The sequence below is a fragment of the Lactuca virosa genome, chromosome 5 (genome assembly GCF_052849685.1).
Source record: "Lactuca virosa cultivar CGN04683 chromosome 5, Lactuca_virosa_CGN04683_v6, whole genome shotgun sequence".
In the NCBI taxonomy this organism is placed as follows: Eukaryota; Viridiplantae; Streptophyta; class Magnoliopsida; order Asterales; family Asteraceae; genus Lactuca; species Lactuca virosa.
In genome coordinates this window covers 455841781-455866221 of record NC_136430.1, presented here as the reverse complement: position 1 = coordinate 455866221, position 24441 = coordinate 455841781, and the positions used below count along the sequence as shown (strand labels likewise).

At 30.9% G+C, this 24441-nt stretch overlaps 2 protein-coding genes across 4 annotated transcripts; both read right to left on the bottom strand.

Moving 5' to 3' along the window:
* Window positions 1-2154: 2154 nt before the first annotated feature.
* LOC145114496 (homocysteine S-methyltransferase 2-like) lies at window positions 2155-4987 on the bottom strand. Of its 3 annotated transcripts, none has more exons than XM_079050515.1 (7): window positions 4720-4987; window positions 4031-4087; window positions 3723-3958; window positions 3517-3646; window positions 3154-3357; window positions 2964-3035; window positions 2155-2515 (listed from the first exon to the last, which is right to left on the bottom strand). In XM_079050515.1, the coding sequence occupies exons 1-7, from the start codon at window positions 4888-4890 to the stop codon at window positions 2360-2362; spliced, it is 1026 nt and encodes a 341-aa protein (XP_078906641.1). In that variant the 5' UTR covers window positions 4891-4987; the 3' UTR covers window positions 2155-2359. The 3 variants fall into 3 exon arrangements, with proteins under 3 accessions (XP_078906641.1, XP_078906642.1, XP_078906643.1); XM_079050516.1 differs by having other exon boundaries at window positions 2967-3035; XM_079050517.1 differs by lacking the exon at window positions 3154-3357.
* Window positions 4988-16942: 11955 nt separating this feature from the next.
* On the bottom strand, window positions 16943-21142 carry LOC145114495 (Protein kinase superfamily protein). Its single transcript, XM_079050514.1, has 6 exons — window positions 20215-21142; window positions 19442-19563; window positions 19143-19351; window positions 18878-19052; window positions 18646-18780; window positions 16943-17437 (listed from the first exon to the last, which is right to left on the bottom strand). The coding sequence occupies exons 1-6, from the start codon at window positions 20588-20590 to the stop codon at window positions 17231-17233; spliced, it is 1224 nt and encodes a 407-aa protein (XP_078906640.1). The 5' UTR covers window positions 20591-21142; the 3' UTR covers window positions 16943-17230.
* Between the last annotated feature and the right edge of the window lie 3299 nt (window positions 21143-24441).

The following is a 24441-nucleotide window of genomic DNA, read 5'->3' as shown; positions in this document are numbered from 1 at the left end:
CATTCCAAAATCCAAAATCCAAAATCCATAGTTCTTAATTCCTTAGAGAGGTTAAAGATAAAGCTAACTGACAATAAGTTTATTAGTGTACTTCCTCGAGCATAGGGGAATTTAAGAGCTTTAAGTATCTTAGATAAGGGTGACAATATATTGTTTAGAAACATACCATAACTGATTGGAGAGTTTGTGGCAGCACGGGAAAATTGCCCAAAAAAAATGTCTTTATAGGCATTTGCTATGGGACGATGTGGAGTTTATGGAAAGCAATGGTGTTCAATTGGTTCAAACACACATGATTATTAAAAAAGCGTATAATTGGGTAGATTGGTGTATTAATCCTCATGTAATAGTCGGAGTAGGAAAATCTTTCTCTATATATTGTGGTGATGTTTCATGATTGTTTGGTCCTGTATTCCTTCCCAGCCTAGTTGATTGCTAGGTCGAGCTATTTTCCCTTTTCTCCTTTTTATACAATTTGTTGGTTCCAAAAAAAAAGATTGGAGAAAAACTTTTATATATTGTAAATTTTGAGGTTGCACGAGAACTTCAGAGCTTGGTGTTTGTGCAAAGCTTCAAATCTTCAAATTTTGCATGTTGCACAAATTAAAGGGACATATCCCTCGTTGTTCGTAACGGTTAAATGTGATGGTTAATGACGACCATGATTTAAAGTTAGGCCTGGAAATCGTGTCGTGTTCGGGTTGACGTGTCGCGGGTTGACGGGTTGGCGGGTCAAAATATGTCAACCCAAACACGACCCATTTAAATATACAGGTCACGGGTTGGCGGGTTTGGAACATAAACCCATATATGACCCGCCAACCCATTTATTTATACGGGTTCACAGGTTGGCGGGTTCGTGGGTCAGATTTGGGTTCGTGGGTCCGAATTGTAGACATTGAAGTCTTAAACATGCAAATGAAAATTAAAAACATTCATAGAAACATGTTACAGACTTAGCCTTATAGGTTACGATTTACGACCTTAGACCATCCACCACGAGTCAAAATATCAAAACAGTCAAATGGTCTATGAATAAATGGTATATATTATATAATACTTATTAAATATTAATACTTGATACATAAATACATTTAAAAATAAAATAATTTTTTTATTAAGAATATAAACGGGTTGGCGGGTCAACCCGTTTATTTTTTGAGAAACCCATATATGACCCGTTTAATAAACAGGTTGGAGGGTTGAAAAACTCAATCCAAATCCATTTATTTCGTGTCGTGTCGCGGGCCGTGTCGAGAATTGTCAGCCCTATTTAAAGTCTAGATATTCTGCTCCTCTCTCTTTCTCTAATCCACCTTATACTTTCATTAAATTGTTTATAACCATCTCGTTTTATCAGATATATATGTAGTTTGCAACATTAGCTACTTTTTTTTACTTAATTTTGTTAAAACGTATTATTATGTCTATTTGTCTTGAAATGGCCCTAGCTATAAACAAATACAGTAATAAAAGTTTTTTCATTCTTGAGGTCTATTGTTACAATCTATAAATAACTAATCATACAACGGATACCCATATTAAGAAGGATAACTTTAAACAGTTTGAAATCTTATTTGTCGCCATGGATTGTATGGTAAGATTCATTTTTAATACAACACTAGTTTTAGTTTTAGTTTGATTAATATTGTTATTGCATTAGACTGGTTTTGGTTTTAGTTTTAGTTTTATTAATATTGTTGTTATTGAGATTAGACGTTTTTTTAACTGTATGCAGCTTCTTATCTTCATAACATTTCTCCAGGTATGTCATATTTTTCAATATCATTTGTACATATTGCACTTTATCTGGAATCTAAACATGGTCTGATGGCCTAACTTACCTTATCTGGAATCTAAACATGGCCCAATTACCTAACATACCATAAAAAAAGTCAAAATTACTATTCCCCCATAGCATATATCTTTAATCATATGTTAGTTTATTAAAGTGGTTTTGTTACTTACATGGTAAGACAAGACCAAAATAAAAATCATTACCCTTTAATACATTTATTAAAAAAACAAATAATTTTTGCATTTAAAACTTGACAACTATATCTTGTTAATTTGTAACGTTAAAGTAATATAAATCGAATTGTAATTTGGTTTATTCGGAATGAATTTTGATTTAGTTTGGGTTCTCATATCAAATTGTCAACAGAAATCAATTTAGAGTTACTTGATCCATTCAAACATAACATGTAAGTTAGCACCTTAAAATCATTCAATTCAAACATCCATCGGTTACATAGTAAAATTGAAAAATTGGTGCATTCAAAACTCATAAAACAGAAGAAAGACTAAGAAACCTTGAATATGTGGTTTTGATCATCAATCATATATATGTATATAAATTTCAGTTTGAAGATTCGGATCTGGTGGGAAGAGCCCTATAAATGGCTCTAATGGTGTTGGGTGTAGTTCTGCAGCAACCTCCAATCAGTGATGCCCCCATCTCACACCATGTGTTCACGTATGAAACAAAATCTTCATCTGGAACTCCACTATTTTTCTATAAATATCATTCCATTCCATTTGGTCAATCAAATAGGTAAAAAATAATAAATCTCTCTACTAAATGAAGGTTTTTTTTTTTTTGCCACATGTCATCTTTTCCTTCATTTTGACACTTGTCATTTTGTGGGAGTTTTAAAATTTTTATTTTCCACTTGTCATTTTTTAAGAATTTCCATTTTCTTAAAATAAAATTCCATAAAATTGCAATGGATTCTATAAGGAAATAAAACCATCCTATTAATTTGATAATAAATTCTCATAAATACTCCAAACGATTTAATTTCTTTTGCAAATGTTTTAAAATATTACATTTTGTTATGTAAAGTATTACTTTATAAAATATTTCATGTTTATATATTGATATAAAATTTTTATTTTTAATAAACTCGTGTAATACACGGGTCTCACACCTAGTAAATAAATAAAGATAAAGTAGTAGTTACCACCCACTGCTTTCGTTGAGCATCATAAGTTTCACCGCTGTTGGGATATATAAGTATCGGTTTCGTTGTTGCCTGATCAAAGAAAAGCGATAAACAGCAACATACTTTTCAATCAAAACAGTTTGACTTTCTTGACTCATGCATATTATCATCAGCATGCCAAATTAATAATTATAAGAGTTTTGAATACCTTTTTTATTGTTGAAATTAGAGCAGTGATAAATGTAGGAGGGGTGCAGTTGATTCCAACAGCAACAACTTTGTTGCAGGAATCAGCTATTGCAGCACATTCAGCCATGGAATCACCACTCACCACATTTACACCATCTTTGGAATTAAAGGCAAACCATGCAGGAATATGTATAATGCCTTCTTCTAGAAGCTCAGCAAAAGCCTGTTCAATACTACTTACTTATTACCATAAATCTAAACACTTTTTTGGTTTTGAGTTCTTTCTATTTAAAAAATTAACCAAGTATGTTGCTATTTCTAGCAATTTGTCCAAAAATAAACTGTGGAAATGATAAAATTAAGTTGTGCCCCATATATATACCTGTGCTTCGAGCTTATTTGGCACAGCTTCAAATGCAATCAGATCAGCACCAGATTCAGCTAAAACCTGAACTCTTCTCTTGTGAAAACCCTTCAAGAATTCCAAATCCATTGCATCACCATAGTCCCCACTGTATGAAGAAAGATACAATTGTTAAACATAAACACTAATATGCAACTGATAAGTGATAACAATAAGCTTATCACCTGTATTCAGAACCATCAGCCAGATATGCCCCATAACTCCCTACAGATGCAGCCACTAAGATAGGACGATGCTTGAGAATTCTACCATTATGACTACAATCACAATCACTAGAAGATTCAAGACATCTCTCATAGTATATATCCCTTGCTTCATGTGCAATTTCTACACTTTTTCTCAGCATGGATTCACCATCTTCTGGAGAATAGCCTTTCGCCTCAAACCCCTGAATTGTTGCCTGTCCATGTCCAATTCAAGAAAGGTGAGAAAGGGAGAGATATGCTCATATACAGCAACCACTTTGTTATACCTGATAAGATGCTGTTATTATTATATCTGCCCCAGCTTCAAGATAATCAAGGTGTACCTAAACTTCCAAACAGATGAGTACACTGTGGAAAGGACACAAATATAGTGAAAATGTTCAAATTTCAGTATGCTGTCAGTTAGTTGCCTGGGAAAGAGATTTTAGCAAACAATCCTCTCTGGTTGAACGACTAAGGTTACTCTAGGGTTGATAAATGTGCTTACTCTTCTGAAAACTCTCCAACTAACATTCGCTCCTCTAAGAAGATGAATAATAATCAAAAACCAAGTCACTTAACTCCAAAACTGTAATTATCGACTAAGATTACTGTGATTCTACAGAAGCTGCTCATTGCAATTCATACAAATTAGTTCGTGAACCCTTGTATAATCGGTTTTTCATTACAATATATAACATAGTACTGAAAAAGAGATTATTAACTCGTTTCAGTTATTAAGAGTACGATTACGTTCTATTTTGAGCCTAGGACGTAAAAATTTGGCGTCACTACCAAAACGCTTCAGGAGCTGTTTCGTTATTCATCCACCTTTTAACAATCTCTAAAATAAACGAAAAACCTAGAACGCAGAGACTACATATTTGTGAAACTACGAAAAAAACTCATTTCATGGAGCTTACTTATGTAAGTGTCCATTCAAGCATCAACAAAATAGGAGTGAGGTTTTGTATACCTGACGAATAAGATGAGTAGAAGTCAGGAGACACTTTGCGCTCCAGAGTGGATCGTTAAGGTCGGCACCATATCGTTCAAGCTCCGTCGCGAGCCCTCCATCAATTACGGCAACGCCGCCGGACTTTTGGAGGAAATCCGACATCAATGTATCTAGGGCGACGTTGCCCATTGCCTTTATTACAATAACAAAAATTCGCCTCCGTATTAAATGACGCGCAAACTTTTTCTCCGGCGTTCGGCGGTGAAAATTGTACGGTGATCATATGGGCCAGTAAGGCAGAGAGTTTAGCTTAAATTTATAGAAAGGGGCCGGGAATAGGTGAGAATTTGAAAGTAAATTGACTATAGACCCCCTTTAACTTCATAAAACGTACAAACAGTCCCCTACAGTCTACATTTTATTATCTACTAAATTTTTTTATTTTTATTTTTTATTTTTTAGGGGTAGGATTAAATCGATTTAAACTGAACCAAAAAACCAAAAGAGAACCAATTGTGTCCGGTTTCGTTCTTGGTTTTAGAAGCATCTAAAACAATTTTTTTGGTTTAAATGAACTTGTTATTTATTCAAACTTAAAATTATATATGATTGATGGTATTAGTATTTATTTTGTTCTTTTGGTATTTTCAATTTCAGTATACATATAATTCCGCACTCTCGTTTAGACTCGAAGAACATTGGTTATTTCAATTTCAAAAACTATGATGCTACCAACGATTGGGGAAACATAGTTAGCATGGCGAGCCACTTTTATTTTTGAGTTTTAAGTACACATAAGTGTATAACTATTGTTTTTACTCTTTACAAACCATATTATCATCTCTTTTGTTCAAGATCATATTACATTTTCCTTTCATTTCAAAACCAAAAGGCAAATGTTGAACATCTATGCCACATGATTTGTGCATGAAAATAAAAAATTTAAAATATGGACGAAAAACATGAAGATTCGAGCATAAAGAATCTAATTATATTTAGTACTTCGTAAGTTTTAAAATTAATCAAATTTGTTCATAATAAAACATAAAAAATCTAATTGTATTTCGTAAGTTTTAAAATTAATCAAGTTTGTCCAGCTTATTGTAAAGTTATTCTTTGTATATTATTATTCTTTTACTTTTATTTTCGAATAACTTTTAGACATTTTGATTATGTTATCCACATTTGCTAGTAAGTTTTAGTGCAAGAATATACTTATCATTTTTTTCATGTGAACAATTTGATAACAAAAGTGGAAAAGACCATGGACGGATCTTCTTAAGGGCTAGGGGTTGTGGCCCCCTTGTCTTTTTTTTTTAAACTAGTCATTGTACTATTGAAAACTTTACATATTAGGCCCAAGACTAAAAAAATTGATTGTGCCCCTCTGTTTTCCAATTTTTATACTTATTATGCTTTCGGCCCCCCAACTCAAAGGTTCAAGCTCCGTCACTAGAAAAGACGAAATTACCTTGTAGAGTGTATCTTAGTTATAAAGTATGATAAACTTGCAAATCAATTTCAACACTTAAAATAATATTCTTTCGATTGTAATAAATATAAATTGGTCAATTGAGGATAAGAAGACGATGAAAATAATAACCAAACAAAAAAAATGTTAATAATCTCAATCGTTATTGATAATATATGTTACATAGTTAAAAAGTATAAATTTGTTACTCATTTTTCTTACAGATGTTAGTTTCAAACAACAAGATTCCATTATTACTGGTATTATCTCTAACCGGAGGCAAAACGCAAGATCTAGATTCCTCAACAAGCGTTGCACGTAAGGTTTTGGCCCTGAATCTTGTCTAACATTTAGGGTGGGTGTGTTTTGTTCGTCTTGGTTCTGTGCCGATAGAAAACGGATGGGTTTCCAGGTACTGAAGTTGAAGCTGGGGAAAAGGTCGTCAAACTCATTCTTGAAGATGGTTAATGGATCCCGATCCTCGTTGAAATGGCAAGGGAAGAAGGTAAGGAAATCAAGTAAATAGATTATAGAAGAATGTAATGAGTGAATTTGTCTTATAAAAACAAAATACATATGGTCTACTAGTTTTACCCGCAGCTCATCTACCTATACCCTTTCTCAAGGTCATATCTCACATGGAAGGTGGGTTGGGAATAAGAAGACGAATTTAAGGTGTTTTTTTAGTTTTTCTGTAGGAGAGAGAGAGTGAGTGATGGTCATTTCTATTGTTTTAATTATTAAAATAGATATTATAAATATAAAAATAAAAATAAAATGGTATAATAGTCATTTTAATTTTCGGAAGGATCATTTCCACATGAAAACATGGCCAAAAGAACCATAAAGCCAAAAAAAATTGAGGTTTGAACGAAAATCCAGAAAAAATGCACACCATAGTGACCATTTTTGCTGTTTTGTCAAAATTATACAATGAATTTGAAACTGTATTAACTTTAAATCCCTCTTAAAGTTCATCAAATGCACAAATAGTCCATGTATTTCACTATGCTACCAATTTTGAAGCGTAGGCAAAAACCGATTCAAACTAAAATCAAAGAACCAAGAGGACGTAACTATATTCAAATTAGTGGTTTGGTCTAGATATTTTTAAAACGAGTTCATGGTTTGGTTCGGTCTAAACCAAAAAATAAATTTTCAAATCTAAAAAATTATCATTTGAAATAACTACACAAAGAATCAGAACATAAAATTTATACTTTTCATATGAAAATCAAAGATAAAGTATCAATAAGAAATCATGAAGATCAAATCAAAGCATAATGAGCTTGTCCAAAATGAAACATATCATAAAATTATTTTTATTCTCTTAATCTCGAGTCATTTAATCTTTACAAGTTTTGATCATAGAATATAGTTTTTGCTCTTCTTCTCATGTGTTCATTTTTACTACAAAATTCAGAATATATATATATATATATATATATATATATATATATATATATATATTTTGTTGAAAAATGTTTTTATATGTGATCATCACTGAAATAAGACGAATTGGTTTTATATTATCTAACAAATATTATCAGTTATTTCAGGTTGCATGGATTCGTGCTTAATTATGAAATACAAAAATAGGCAAAAGACGAAATACGCAAAGACGGAAAAATAGACGCATATTTGATCGTTCGAAGACAAAACAAATCAAAGGATAAAAATTGTCAAAACTTCAAAACATCAAGGGACCAATATGAAAATTCAATTTCTTAATTGAATTATAAACATTCAGTAAAAGAAAGCCACGCTCACACTACTACCACTTGATTAAAAGCTACAAGCTAGCACCATATATACTCAAGTGTGTTTAAAGATGTTTTCTTTTATTATATGTACATATATATGTACGTATATGTATGTATGTTGTATATATATATATATATATATATATATATATATATATATATATATATATATATATATATATATATATATATATATATCGTGCATATGTATGTATGATTGAGAGAATTGTCACAAAAGCAAAAAGAACCCAACATACATGTGTTCTACCAGCTACTACATCCACCAAGCTATTTCTTTTTCATAAACAAACACAAGTGGAAGAGTTGTTTGATTCATTTTTGCATATATATATATATATATATATATATATATATATATATATATATATATATATATATATATATATGTATGTATACGTGAGTTTTGAGGGTGAGTGGAAGTGTAAGTGTTTTAGTCTTTGTTTGTAATAATTCCCATTTTCTCTCTCTACGTTTCTCACTCTTCTGGAGTTGAGTGAGTAATGAGAATTATTACAAACAAAGACTAAAACACTTACACTTCTACTCACCCTCAAAACTCACGTATACATACATATATATATATATGCAAAAATGAATCAAACAACTCTTCCACTTGTGTTTGTTTATGAAAAAGAAATAACTTGGTGGATGTAGTAGCTGGTAGAACACATGTAGGTTGGGTTCTTTTTGCTTTTGTGACAATTCTCTCAATCATACATACATATGCACGATATATATATATATATATATATATATATATATATATATATATATATACATACATACATATATATATATATATACATACATATAATATATATATATATATATATATATATATATATATATATATATATACAACATACATACATATACGTACATATATATGTACATATAATAAAAGAAAACATCTTTAAACACACTTGAGTATGTATGGTGCTAGCTTGTAGCTTTTAATCAAGTGGTAGTAGTGGGAACGTGGCTTTCTTTTACTGAATGTTTATAATTCAATTAAGAAATTGAATTTTCATATTGGTCCCTTGATGTTTTGAAGTTTTGACAATTTTTATCCTTTGATTTGTTTTGTCTTCAAACGATCAAATATGCGTCTATTTTTCCGTCTTTGCGTATTTCGTCTTTTGCCTATTTTTGTATTTCATAATTAAGCACGAATCCACGCAACCTGAAATAACTGATAATATTTGTTAGATAATATAAAACCAATTCGTCTTATTTCAGTGATGATCACATATAAAAACATTTTTCAACAATTTCCCCCTATGTGATCATTGATGAAATAAGGATAGATATAATCACATTAACAGTTTTAATCTTGAAGATTTGGGATAAAAGTTTTGTCAATGAGAAGATATATATAAAACCATTGTAATCGTTTTGAAAGTTTGTGACTTGGTTTAACATATCTTATGTAAAAGATTTTCAGAAATTTGTTTCCGAATCAAATTCTCGGGTTCGGTTATCAAAGGGTAGTCATATATGTATCTAAAGAAATTTCTTAAGATTTTATAGCATTATTTCTGACGACAAGTGGTCTAACAGGTCGATTCAGATGAACGCTCATAGATATAGCTCACACTTCACTTGGGTGTTTGGTTGTTCTGGCAGCAGAACAAGTTAATGATCACTAAAAATGAGTGATATCTCTCTCTGACGACTCACACTCATATTGGAGGTGTTCAGCTATGCTTTTCCTGTAAGTCACTTAGTCTCATTATTAGATAATCAATCACATAAGACTGGTTTCGGCATTACTCAGTGGGTTTCTTCATTCATGCCATTAACGTTCACTCTCTCTCCCTCGGGAAATACATGTAGAGGGGTTTAGCAATTTTCATAGTGCAGTTTGCAACTAAGAATCTTCAGTGATGAAGGCTACAATATCCCGGGAAATCCATTGTTGTTGCAACTTCTTCTTTGATAGTATCCTGTTTGTTGATCAATATCGATTTATTGTAAAAAGATATTTTGTTTTAGCATTGAGAATTTGCTACATTTGAGACCTTTTTAAGAGTATTTGACTTGAGTGATTGAGATATCTTCTTTTGTGAAAAATGGTAAAAACAAATCGCGGGATTTTATGATTTTTGTTTTGAAATAACCATTTGGTTGAAAGTTTGTTTGAAAATACCAAATATAGAATATTTTTTTTGTTTTGTTTGGTATATCTTTATTGAATCCATTTGTTTTCTTGTTGATTTGTCTTTGAGGATTGGATGTTGATAGATATTTGTTTCTCCTTTGGTTTTCTTGTAAGGATATGTCGTTGTTTGCTTGATGGATCATGGGATCGCAAGTCTTCATTTTTGGTTGGCTTTTATCTAGGTAGGGATAGGTGGCATAAAAGACAGTTTGTCTAGTATGTAAGAAATGAATGTATCGTCCCTGGTCATTTTGATATCTAAGCAAAAATGGGACCGTGACAAGGTATAATTGGGTATACCTTATAAGCAATAGTGACACACCTAAGCTCACAAGAAATGATTTCCACAATGATTTAGATCGACGAGGCACAAATTCTCACATGGGTTTTTGTTTTCATCTGAACCTCCTAACCTTATGTCCCTTGATTGTTTAAAATCGTCAATAATGAAATAAAATCGAAGGAAATAAAGTTATATACATTATGAAAAGTAGGATATTTGAACCTTCACTCCAATTGAGAATCAATATGACTTAAAATCTTCATCGAGCATAAGCATCTGAAAATTAAGTCAAGAGAAGATTAATCACAAGGTTCTATAAAAGCTTATTATGGCAAGTCTTTTATTAATTTTTTTTTTTTGAAGATTTGTTTTTCTGAATGTTTTTGGAAATATTGGTTATTTGAATGTTTTTGGTATTTTTTAAAAGGAAAGCAATTTTCAATTGTTTTTGAATTTTCCTTTTGAATGAAAGTAAACACACTTTTGTACAAAAAGTAAAAGTTTAAGGATAGATGTTATCTGGATTTAACATTCCTAGACGGCCTAGGAAGTATTGAAACTTTGTTTCATCGAGAGCCTTAGTGAAGACATCGGCAATTGCACTGGTTGAGGGGTTTTTTAAGGTGATTTGATGAGGTTGAAGTGGGTATTTGGAGGGTGGTAGAAGGTGGAATAAGGTTGTAGTTTTGGTGGTATAAGGTAACAAAGAGGGTGATGTTGAAAGAGCTTTGGGTGGTTATGAATATAGATTTTCGTAGTAAATCTCTCTGGATAGCCAATTCTCTCTCGCGTCTCTCTGGGGTTTTCAGTGGTCAAAAAAATCGAGGAAAATTCCTGGATGTAGGTAAGGTCCTGAATAATTTGCGGTGCAAATCTCTCCCGTATTATCTTGTTGAGTTATGCTCGGTGAATTTTTTCTTAACTTGCAAATTCTGATGTCGAAAAACAGCAAGGTGGTGATGGTTGTGGTGATTTGAAATGGTTTTTGGAGGAGGTTTAAGGAGGGTATTTGGAGGGTGTTTGGAGAGTATTTTGAGGTTGTCTATGTGTTTATTCTTCTGGAGTTGAGTGAGTAATGGGAATTATTACAAACAAAGACTAAAACACTTACACTTCCACTCACCCTCAAAACTCACGTATACATACATATATATATATGCAAAAATGAATCAAACAACTCTTCCACTTGTGTTTGTTTATGAAAAAGAAATAGCTTGGTGGATGTAGTAGCTGGTAGAACACAGGTAGGTTGGGTTCTTTTTGCTTTTGTGACAATTCTCTCAATCATACATACATATGCACGATATATATATATATATATATATATATATATATATATATATATATACATACATACATATACTATATATATATATATATATATATATATATATACAACATACATACATATACGTATATATATATGTACATATAATAAAAGAAAACATCTTTAAACACACTTGAGTATGTATTGTGCTAGCTTGTAGCTTTTAATCAAGTGGTAGTAGTGGGAACGTGGCTTTCTTTTACTGAATGTTTATAATTCAATTAAGAAATTGAATTTTCATATTGGTCCCTTGATGTTTTGAAGTTTTGACAATTTTTATCCTTTGATTTGTTTTGTCTTCAAACGATCAAATATGCGTCTATTTTTCCGTCTTTGCGTATTTCGTCTTTTGCCTATTTTTGTATTTCATAATTAAGCACGAATCCACGCAACCTGAAATAACTGATAATATTTGTTAGATAATATAAAACCAATTCGTCTTATTTCAGTGATGATCACATATAAAAACATTTTTCAACAATTGGCGCGATATATATATATATATATATATATATATATATATATATATATATATATATATATATATATATATATATATGATTGAGAGAATTGTCACAAAAGCAAAAAGAACCCAACCTACATGTGTTCTACCAGCTACTACATCCACCAAGCTATTTCTTTTTCATAAACAAACACAAGTGGAAGAGTTGTTTGATTCATTTTTGCATATATATATGTATGTATACGTGAGTTTTGAGGGTGAGTGGAAGTGTAAGTGTTTTAGTCTTTGTTTGTAATAATTCCCATTACTCACTCAACTCCAGAAGAATAAACACATAGCCAACCTCAAAATACTCTCCAAACACCCTCCAAATACCCTCCTTAAACCTCCTCCAAAAACCATTTCAAATCACCACAACCATCACCACCTTGCTGTTTTTCGACATCAGAATTTGCAAGTTAAGAAAAAATTCACCGAGCACAACTCAACAAGATAATACAGGAGAGATTTGCACCGTAAATTATTCAGGACCTTACCTACATCCAGGAATTTTCCTCGATTTTTTTGACCACTGCAAACCCCAGAGAGACGCGAGAGAGAATTGGTTATCCAGAGAGATTTACTACGAAAATCTATATTCATAACCACCCAAAGCTCTTTCAACATCACTCTCTTTGTTACCTTATACCACCAAAACTACAACCTTATTCCACCTTCTATCACCCTCCAAATACCCACTTCAACCTCATCAAATCACCTTAAAAAACCCCATACCCACATACCAAAAAAAACATTACCCCTGTATTTTGTATCGTTTTGTAAACAATTCATTGTTACATAAAAAGAACTTATTGTTACTTACCGGATTGAACTTTGAACAAATAGAGACACAGTCTATTAAGATCCAGTCCAATTCTAAACCAGTTCAGTCAATTTATTGACGAACCGACTTTATATATATTTATATATTTATATATTTTATTACAGCTTTACGTCATTTAAATACTGTCATTTATTTCATTTATAGCTTTCAGTCATTTATAGGTTTCCAGTTTATATTTATTCCGCACTTCTTATTTTTTTTCCGCATCTTATCTCCTTAAATATATATATCTGTCACCCAGTAACTGGTATCCGAGCCTTTATTCGTGGTAATCAGATCGTATATTTTCAACATATATATATATATATATATATATATATATATATATATATATATATATATATATATATATATATATATATATATATATATATATATATATATATATATATATAGTACATTCAAGGTGGTTAAGTACCATTTAGTAAAACTTAAATGTTAACCACTATAAAATTGACCTAGTGCAGAACGGTCCAAAATGGAGACGTTTCTAAATCATACAAATTTCAATATTGGGAGTATATATCCTTAAAAAATGTGAATAATGATAAATTTGTAAAGTATTAACTTTCTATGCAATAAATAAAAGTGAGTATGAACCATGTTAATATTGTAAATCATTTTAAATAACGCCTACAACTTTCTTCCAATGCGGTCATTTTGAGTCAAAATGATGGTAGTTACAATATCATATGTTGGACGTAAAGGTAAGGCGCCTCAGCCATTGATTGAGGGTAAACGTCCTTACGATTTCAATATAAAAAAACAAATATATACTTTACATGGATCTATCAACACGATCTTAAAGATCACGAGTCAAAATCTCATTCCCCTTAACCAACCTTATGTGGTTAGTTGTCAACCATGAAACTACAGTTACTTAGAATGCAAGCTACTCAAAAGAACAATGAGGTAAATTGGTAATCACAAAATTACATGTTCAACAAACCATGATTGAGAAATTTGATAGGCACAAGTCAACAAAACACCTTACACGCCTAAAATAAGATACGTTGCTCCTCCTATTTTCCCTAGCTTTAACAACTTATAAAATTATAAAAATGTTCATTTGTTAAAAACTTTCATAGTTGACAAATATAAAATTATATAACAAGATATTCAAATATATAATTAAAGATAAGGTATATGAAAAATATAAAAAACTAGTATTTATGTCATCCCGCATTTTGCGGCGGAAAACTCGTTTGTTAATAATAAAAATGAAACATAACTTGCACATAATATCTAATTTGTATTTCGTATGTACGATGTGATTTACAAATGTTCATAGTCCACATATTATACTATATAAAGTGGACCGCAAAAATATCAAAATAAAATTTCGATCCAAACAATTATGTATGGAGAAGGCAGACGAAAATAAAGCTTGAAAGTATATCTTAAGGAAATTAATAAAAACGAAAATAAATTATGTAATGGACGAAAACGTAATTTCAATGCGCGGATAACTCATTTGCAATTCTATATAGAATGTAATTTATAAATGTCAACAATCATAGTGGCGATTATATCATATCATATCAAATGGACCACAAAAATATTAAAATAAAGTTTTTATTCAAAAAATTATGTAAGTAGTAAAAATTAATATATGGTGTAAAATTATGTAAGCAGGAAAAATGAAGTATAAACCTTAACAATTACTAGGGTAAGAGACAAAATCTTTATTTGAAGATAAATGCTTATTTTTCCATCTTATACTATATGGTGTAAAAGTTGTATTAATATATATGGGTTTAGCATATTTTAGTGTGACAAAATCTTTATCAAAATATTGTTTGTTATCTTTTTTTTATTCCATGGTTGGATTTAATGTATCAAGTGTTAGACTAAAATAGTTTTTTTCTACTTGTAGAAATGTATAAAGAAAATAGTAAAGGAAATAAATAGGCGAACCCCACAACATTTATGGATTTCTCTTAGATCTAGCAAACTTTAAATATTTATATGTATGAATGTTGACTCTATTATTGAGTGACATGAACACACATACATTAACATATGTTACTTTTCAAGTAAGTTATGATACTTCCATTCACTTGTAACTTAATTACATATTTATATTTTTATTTGTAAATATTATACTAATATCTATATGAAAGTGTTCTGCAAAAACTTTACAAAATGAATAAAATAATATTTTTTTAACTTATATCTTATAATTAGTAAGTACTCAAATTAATATAGTATAAATTGTGAATATTGGATAATTCAATAGGTTTTAACTAAATTATTTTTACTAATAGTTTTTTATTTATTAAGATATTAAATTAATTGCTATAAAAAATCATGCATATTATTTTATTTTATTTATATAAGTTTAAAACATATGTTATCTTATAAGAATTCAAGTAATTCAGTTTAAGAATAATAATTATTTTTTACAATAGTATTTGATAAGGTTTATTTCATGTTTAATATCAATGACTTAAATATATTTCACCAATTATTAAGATATTTAATTTATTATGACAAATATCATTCATATTATTTTATTTTATGTATATAAGTGTTAAATCGTATGTTATCCTATAAGAATAAAAACAATATGGTTTAAGAATAATAATTATTTTTTTCAATACTAATTGAAAATGTTTATTTCAAAGTTAATGATATTGACTTAAATATTTTTAACGAAACATGTGTTATTATATATATATATATATATATATATATATATATATATATATATATATATATATATATATATATATATATATATATATATATATACGCAATGTGCGGGTATTCACCTACTATATATATAATATTGGGCAAAATACAAACAAAAAATAAAAATAAAATACACACACGCACACACAACCAATTGTCTATCTATGTTCATAAAAACCCTCAAATTTTCTTTATATTCAAATAAAAATTTATATTATAATAAAAAATACTAAAAAGTACAACCGGTATATACCTATATTTAGAAAAAATCTTGCATGAATTATCCATATAAAACAATTGTTGGGTTTTTCTTAAATATAAGTGGATAATTGGTTATATTTTTCTATGTTTTTTGCCCTAAAATATAATAATTATTTTAACATAAAGATAACCGGAGTTTTTTTTTTAATATAGGATTTGATTCGTTTTTTTGTTATTCACCCTGTAATATAGGAGTTAATCTGAACATAAAGATAATTTAACTGTTTTTCTAAATATAAGTGGACAACTGATTGTGTTTTTCTGTATTTTAGCCAAAAATATTTAGATATATAATTAAAATCTAGCATTATAATGGTAATATTTGAAAAACTTGTGAAAAAAAAACCTCATACACTCAATAAACCCTTTCAAATAGTTTTTAAAAAAACTAGTTTATATGTTGTTTACTAGTCACCCCAATCGTCCAATAAACCAATGTTTAAAAATCAGTTGGACTCAGAACCATGTAAGTAAGCGATTCAACTAGCACCGATTTTATGCTTATTTTTGTATCGGAACAAAAAAAAATGGTTAAATTGAATAAAAACTCACAAAACTGAAACATTTTGCATAAAAAACTTTGATGGTCTTTTCACATTAATTTAGATTTCTCTTAAATCAAATACAAACATGTGATAAATGTTATGTAACTTTTTGAAACATATGTATCCATCTAAAACTATATTTTGTTTTAATAATTATATTTTGTTTTCGTTTTGATGTAAAACTTATGGATATGTGTTTTTTAATGTATTTTGAGTGATCTACAATTTGTTTTTATATGTATTTTTAATGTTTGAACATGAAAATTCTAGAAACTTAATTGAGCCGAAGGACGAACAGGTTGAATATTTGAAACGCGAACCGGTCATCAAACCAATTCAACTAAAAAACTGACTTTTAAAACATTGCAATAAACTAACTTATGCATAGCCGCCAAACACGACCTGATTATGGTATATAAGGTAAACAAAATTACACAACTACCCCCAGCGAATTATTTCATAAAATTTATATCACAAAAAAAAACATATATAAACAGTAATTGTTATAATATTTATATAGCAAACAACCAAATAAGGCATATATAACCACCACCCCCAACATGCTTGTCTTTACCATTTAAATGACAACGTGACAAAATTTTTGTGTCTGTTTACGTACTCGTAAACTTATGCAAAATGATGAGGAAAAACGATAAATCACGGGCCACGGGTTTTGGCAAAACAAAGACAACCAGAGGCTTGATCTTCGGGGATCATTCCACCGCCTTTACTTGTATCAATCGCCTCTAAAAGCCTCACCACCTCATCCATTTCGGGTCTCTTGTCTGGGTTCGCATCCCAACATTTTTTCAAAATGCTTGCAAATGCACTCGGGCAACATTTTGGAATGTCGGGTCGTAGATTCTGTAACAATTATAATACAAAATAAAATATTAGCTAGACTGAAACCAATACTGTGATAGTAGCTAGGGTGGTATGTATTATAAGTAAATAAATTATGTATGTATGTGTGTTTCTTTACTTAATGAAGACAAAACTTTATTTGGTAAGCCAAGCTACATCCGAGTGTTTTTCTTTTTACTTGATGAAGAAAATACGATTGATGGTTGTTGCCAAATAACATTTCATTTCCAACCCTACTCTATTTTTACTCCAAAAACTATATTCCTAATACATTCTTTTTTTAAACTTAAAAAGATTGTCAAAGACACTTCAACTTATTAGTTTTTCCCATATTTATTAAATTTTATATGAATTTGATACATAAATAATAAATTTTATACTTATGATTAATTAATATCACTTAAATTATATAGTTACTTAACTAAAACAAAGTAGAAATTGATAAACCTAAAATGTGAGGGACTAAAATTGACAAGTGAAAGTTCAACTCCAGTATTACTATTTCTAATGGGGCGGTGTAGATGGTTTTAACTCGATGTATTCCCACCACAACGAAACCATCTTCTTAGCTTATTTGTGGGTCCCACGACGACAAAAGAAACTTATTTGAAGGTCCCACAACCTATTTAGAGGACAAAAGGAACTTATTTGCAGGTCCCACAACTTTTAAATATATATATTTTAATTACAAGACAGAAGAAAAAAAAAACAATTTTTAAATAAGCTCCTCCTAATAAACGAAGAAGTCAACTTTTTTGAAAAAACTCACAATCAGGTTGACTTATCTTGAGGTGGTTTTTTGTTAAAGAAAAATTCCTCTCGACAATTCAAAAACCTCGTTAAATCTCCACTATAACAAAAACCTGTAGTCAACTTATCTAAAGGTCCCACTAATTTTAATTTGTATCATTTGTATTATCTTCCATATTATTATAATAATAAATATTACAATAATACATTGTTACTTATATGGTTTTAATACTTATTTATTTCTACATGTAGCAAGGTCAATGGTTTCAAAAGTCAATTTTTAAAAAGGCGTAGTTGAATAACCCTCCACAATGGTTAAGAAAGCTTTTTCATTTTGAATAAACAATCAATAAGCTCCCATTGTAGATGCTCTAAATATAGAAAGTCAAAGAAGTGAGGTCTTCTCTATTAGGTCAACTTTTTACAAATTCTCCATCGTTTATAAAAGACAGACAAACCTGACGAACAACTGCAGAGGATACTTCAGCAAAACTAAGGTCAGCATAGGGCATGTCACAGCAATAAATTTCCCATAAGCAAATCCCAAAACTATACACATCACATTTCCGATTGTAGGGCTTTCCATCAAGAACCTACAAAAACCAGAAAATCAAAAAATAATCTCGTTATCTTTTATTCTTGATTCTTGTAGTTGCAATAAATACTCAGTTTGAAAGACTATGTATGTACCTCTGGAGCCATGTAACCCAGAGTTCCTGTTTCACCAGTCATGTCTCTAGGGTTTTGAGCTTCAACACGAGCAACTCCAAAATCAGCAATCTTTAGGGTTCGATTTAAATCCAACAGCATATTTTCAGTTTTCACATCACGGTGTACAATCTTCTTCGTGTGAAGGTAGCTTAAACTGCAAAAAAAGAAAGAAAAAAAAAATCCGTTAAAAGATGCATGATTTACAATGATCATTTTTGAAGAAAAGGGTAAGAATTTAGCTGACCCTCTAGAGAGATCTAAAGCAAGTTGAACAACAATCTTGAAAGACAGTTTCTTTCTACTATTCCTGATTAGATATTTTTTGAGGGTCCCACCAGGAAGATACTCCACCACAACACAACAAGCCCTTGAGGGTAAAGAGTTCTGAGCAGCATTTGAAGTGTTATTTGTTGGGATCTTAAGATCTGAAGTCCCCATTGAAGCTCCAACAAACTACAGTATTTTATAGAAAAAGAAAATACGAATAAAGACATAAAATTTGTTTGCTATTTATGACATTTAAAAATATAATAAAGTATGAACCTTGGTGACATTTGGGTGGTCAAGTTTGTGCCAAACAGCAACTTCTTGTCGAAAAGATGTCCGAAGATTCGCAGTCTCAGCAGCAGTAGCAAGTCCATCCTCTCCCCAGTCCAATACCTTCACTGTAAGATTCAAAATTACTTAATTAACCCTGATATAATTACAAATCAATATTTATGCAAAAGGGGCTTATCGATTGTAAGAGTTTAAACGTACCCTTAGATGCATAAAATGCTCCTAATAAACATGTAAGTTGACCTCCTAAGAGGGTGGTAGCAAAAATCAGGTAATAATTATGATTTTCTGATTATTTACAGTAAAGATAATAAATGTAGAATTAACTAATTAACAGACAATACCTTATTTGAGATAAAAGTGGACTTAGCGAATTATCCCTAAGAATAAGCAAATGATTATTTGATCTTAAGTTCGATTATTCAAGTGCGAATAATCAGTTTATATGAACATATACAAAACTTGGAGGGATTCATCGGAAACCATCCAACTTTTAGAAAAGACATTCTTATTGATTATGTAACAAAATATTTACAATTGTGGGGAAAAAGTAATAAATACAAAAAGTTGATCAATTTCTACTGTTCACATGTCAATTATTCCAAGATAAATCACAAGTATGAACCGAAGAACACCGCCACATAATCATCTCTTTATAACAATCAAATCAATACCCACAAAAATTAAAACGTGAAAAATAACAAACAACGATAAATTAATAAATATTACTATAATGGATGAACATGGAGAATGTTTACCTGCAACATCTTGACCATCATAAACACCTCTGTATACTGTACCATAAGTTCCATGAGCGATAACATTCCTTATATCCAATTTAGCTAAATCAATTTCCCATTCCTCTTTCTTAGTATGAGCTGCTTCTTTCTCTCTATCTCTTGACCAAACCCTACTCAAATGTTTATCCAATTGAACATCCCAGCTCTTGAAATCAATCTTATCAGCCCTCAAAAACATTTCTTTATTATTCATATTACCAAATTCCTTCGACTTTGAACCTAAACCACTTAGTTGACCACTCGAATTTTTTGGTGAAGAACCAACGCTTCTTGATTCGGGTTTCATGGCAGCAGTCTCACCATCGGTTGATTCTTGAAATTTCTTCAAATCCATGGTATATATATATAGTCGGAAGAAAGGGTAAACTGAAAAGTAAGGAACAAAATCAGGGTTTTTACAGCATGGTTTGCAAGATTTTTTTAAATTCAATAAAGAGATAAGCAATCAAACGCAAAACAGCCCTTCAAATGTTGAAAGAAGTAAAACCCATAAAATAAAGAAAATATGAAGTGGACTTTGGAACAAGATTGGAAAAGGAATTAAACCCAGATGGGAAAAGACGGAATTCTTCAAAGGTTTCTTGAAAACAAATACCCAAATAAAACCTTTTAAATGTTGGAATGAGTAAAACCCACAAAATTCTAGAAAAATGAAATTGAATTGGAGCAAAAACTAGAAACTCATTTAAACCTCAGATGGAAAAGAAAGAAAATTTTTCAAAGATTCGAAGGATGTGACTTCAAATTACGCAAAAAAAAAAATAAGCCCTGAAAATAAGGGATTTTGATTTTTGGTGGTGGAGAGGAGCAGAATTTTGTTATGGAAAGAAGAATCAACGAAGAAGAGAGAGAGAGAGGAGAGAGAGAGAGGCTCTTAAAATAGTCGCTGTGTGTGATCTCACCCAGAACCTAAAATATAATCATTGAAAATTAGAATAGAAGAATTACATATGACTTTTTCAACTTTTACTTTAAAATTGACAGAAAATTCCTCAAATACATTTAAAACTAAATTAACATCTTTATTTTATAAAGAGAAATTAAATATCTTTCTATTTTTTGTTTCTACAAATCCTCCTACCAAATTAAATAGTGACATATGTAACATTTAATGCTCATTTAATGAAATTTTAGTATACTAACATGACACATGTCTTGATTTAATTGGATAGGAGGATTTGTAGGAACAAAAGTGGAGAATATTTAATTTCTCTTTTATAAATTGTTTTTTTTAATGCTTACTTTTAAAACTTATTTATTTTCTAATTTAACATTAATGAGATTGAATGTTTTATACGATGTTTCCCATTCTATCTTCTTTAAATATAATTTATGTTTTCTAAGCAACAGCATGGCAATTTATGTCGTGAAGTTAAATGTTGTATTTTGTTTGACAGAAAAAATAATTTTTATGTTTGTATCTATTTGTTTTAATGTTGCTAGTCATGTGTCTTTTACTTTAGTACAAATGCATACCGATGAAGTGAGAAAAGGGTTAACAAGTGTAGTCGATCTCTTCAATTTCATTAACTCTAGGCGAGTTTGTATGGGCTGTATACGCATAAAAGTAGGGCCTCACGCGTTGTATAGAACCATGAAAAATAGACACTCTGTTAGATGGCCACCCCTATTACATTCATTCAATATAAAAAAAAAAAACAAGATCAAGATGTGACACTCTGTTTCATGGTCACACCGTATGCTAAAAACATGATCTAATGGTTTCAGTTTATGACAACCGCTATGAACATTATGCGTAAATAATCCATTTTTAGAGGGGCACTACGTATCAAGATCATTAATAACATGCAACTCATAAATGTATAAATTCACAAATTACACAATCAATCATAACAATAACAAAAGTGAAATTTCAATCAAACAAGTGTTACATTACAAAGGTATCTTGACACACACATCCGAGAGCGACAAAGAAAACTCAAAATAGTTGTTCACATTTTTCTTGATGTAGATAGAAGTCCTTAGGTTGGTTCTTTTAAGATTATGATATTTAAGAGAGAAGGGGGGGTTGTCAAATTACTTTTATTTTGCATTTGAGTTCATTCATTAATCTAAACCAAAATTTAAAGAACATGATCTTAGATTCAAGTCGAAATGCATTTAAGCTTAGGCTCAAATACCATTAATATGGTTCAGTTATGATCATTTAATATGAAACATTAAAAATTGAAATTGACTTAAGTTTGAACCTATATTTTTCAACTTTAGGATGGCCTATAGTTAAAAAAGTAAATATTTACGATGCCCAATGGCCTCAAAGGTCTGGGATTGGGTGTTTCACTGGTGTGACCTTCGCAATACACATTTTAAATCCATTGAGGAATTGTTGAGGTTTGGCAATGGGGGATATGTGTAAAGAAAAGGAAAAGCCTAAGGCTGGAGGGAGTGGTGTCGCACTTCCTCATGAAACCGTAGTGACACGTAGGCGTCACTTCACCCATTACCACAAAAGTGTGGTCTCATACCACACCCAAGGAGTGATGCCACACTCCTTTAATTATTTTTATTTTTAAATAAATAAAATTTTTAGTTTTAAATAAAAACAAAATATTTCATTAATTAAAAATAAAACCATTACATACTTTAAAAAAAATCCTAGGAAATTAGAAAATAAAAAACTAGAAAGCTTAAACCTACAACTTAAAAAAAAAAAAAAAACAAACAAACAAAACAAAACAAAAAACACACACATCAAATAATTAAAAACTTGGAAAACAATTACAAATTAACCACGATTAGCGTAACGCTTTTTCACGTCTTCCGTCATTTGCAAAACAACTTGAAGCGCATCCCCGGTCAAATTCGACGTGTCCATCGATAACACTCTCAGTTTGTTGTCCCTTTGTTTCCGACTCTCTCTATCCAAAGCAAGTTACAAAAATTTATCCATTCTATCTTTTATGTCTTGCACATTCTCGCCCATTTCTTTTAAGTCATCCGATTCCGACGCTTTGCCCTTGCCTTTGTTTTTTGTTTTGTCCCTTCCCATTGGTCGGGGGTGGTGACACTTGAACATGCTCATCTTCGTTGAGGTCGAAACCAACACGAGCATCTGATGAAGTGTGTTCGAATTCGGAAGTTCTTGACTGTTTTGATCCGCTATCGATGTGCTCATCGCTTGTTCTTAGTTTTTGCCTTTTTTGTTGCTTTTGAGTAGATTCCAAACTTCAAAAAACTTGAAAGTCTTCTTTTACTCTTTTTGATAAATGTTAAAAGCTTTCTCCAAAATCACTTCGTCACTTTCGTCGCTTTTCCATTGCCGTTTCATGTTGTTATATAAATCGTTAAACAACATCACGTCTTTGTTCATCTTTCCCCATTTGAGTACACCTGATGTTTAGTACGATATGGTTCCATGTTCATTCCTTTTTGGAATCGAGCTCTAACGCGCATCCAAAAACGATCATGTTTTTGGTTCCCTCCCGTCTTCGCGTCCTCTGTAACGTCAATCCATGATTGTGCTAATACTAACTCTTCTTGAGGTGACCACAGTTTAGCTTCCGCCTTCTTTTTTATATTATTTCCTGGTTGAGAGGGTTGAGTTTGTGGAGCAAATTCTGGTTCAGATTTTGAAATGGATGTTTGTGGTTGTGATTGTGTTTGTGGAACAAACTCTGGTTGGGAACCAAAATCAAAAGGATCAAAATCTTGGTCAAATTGTGGTTGTGTTTGTGGAAATGGTTGCGTAGGACGTGGTTGTTGGATATGTTATGGAAAATAAGGAAGCATTCCCCCGTAGTGGTAGAAAGGAGGCGAATAAACCGGTTGATCGAGTGAAGGTCTTGGAGTTGTGGTTTTTCTAGTGGGTGTTTTTTCGTTGGTTGGATTTTTGGAGGATGACATTTTTGTGGATTTGAAAAGAGAGAAGATGGTAAAAAACATAAAATGTTTATGAGTGTTTTTGGTTAATTTGATAAAGTATTTATAGTATTGGTATAAAAAAAATTGAAAAATGACCGTTTGCAAACGGTAAACCACGAGGACCAATAGCATTGAAGCAAGAAGTGCTACCCTGGAAGGCCGTAGTGTGGCCTAGACCACACCTGGACCGCACCCAGGGGGCGGTGTGCGTGATGATGTGGCGGATGGAGTGCGACCTAGACCGCACCCACTCCGTCTGGTCTAATTAGTATTTGCTACGGGATGGCGTGGCTTATTTGGAAA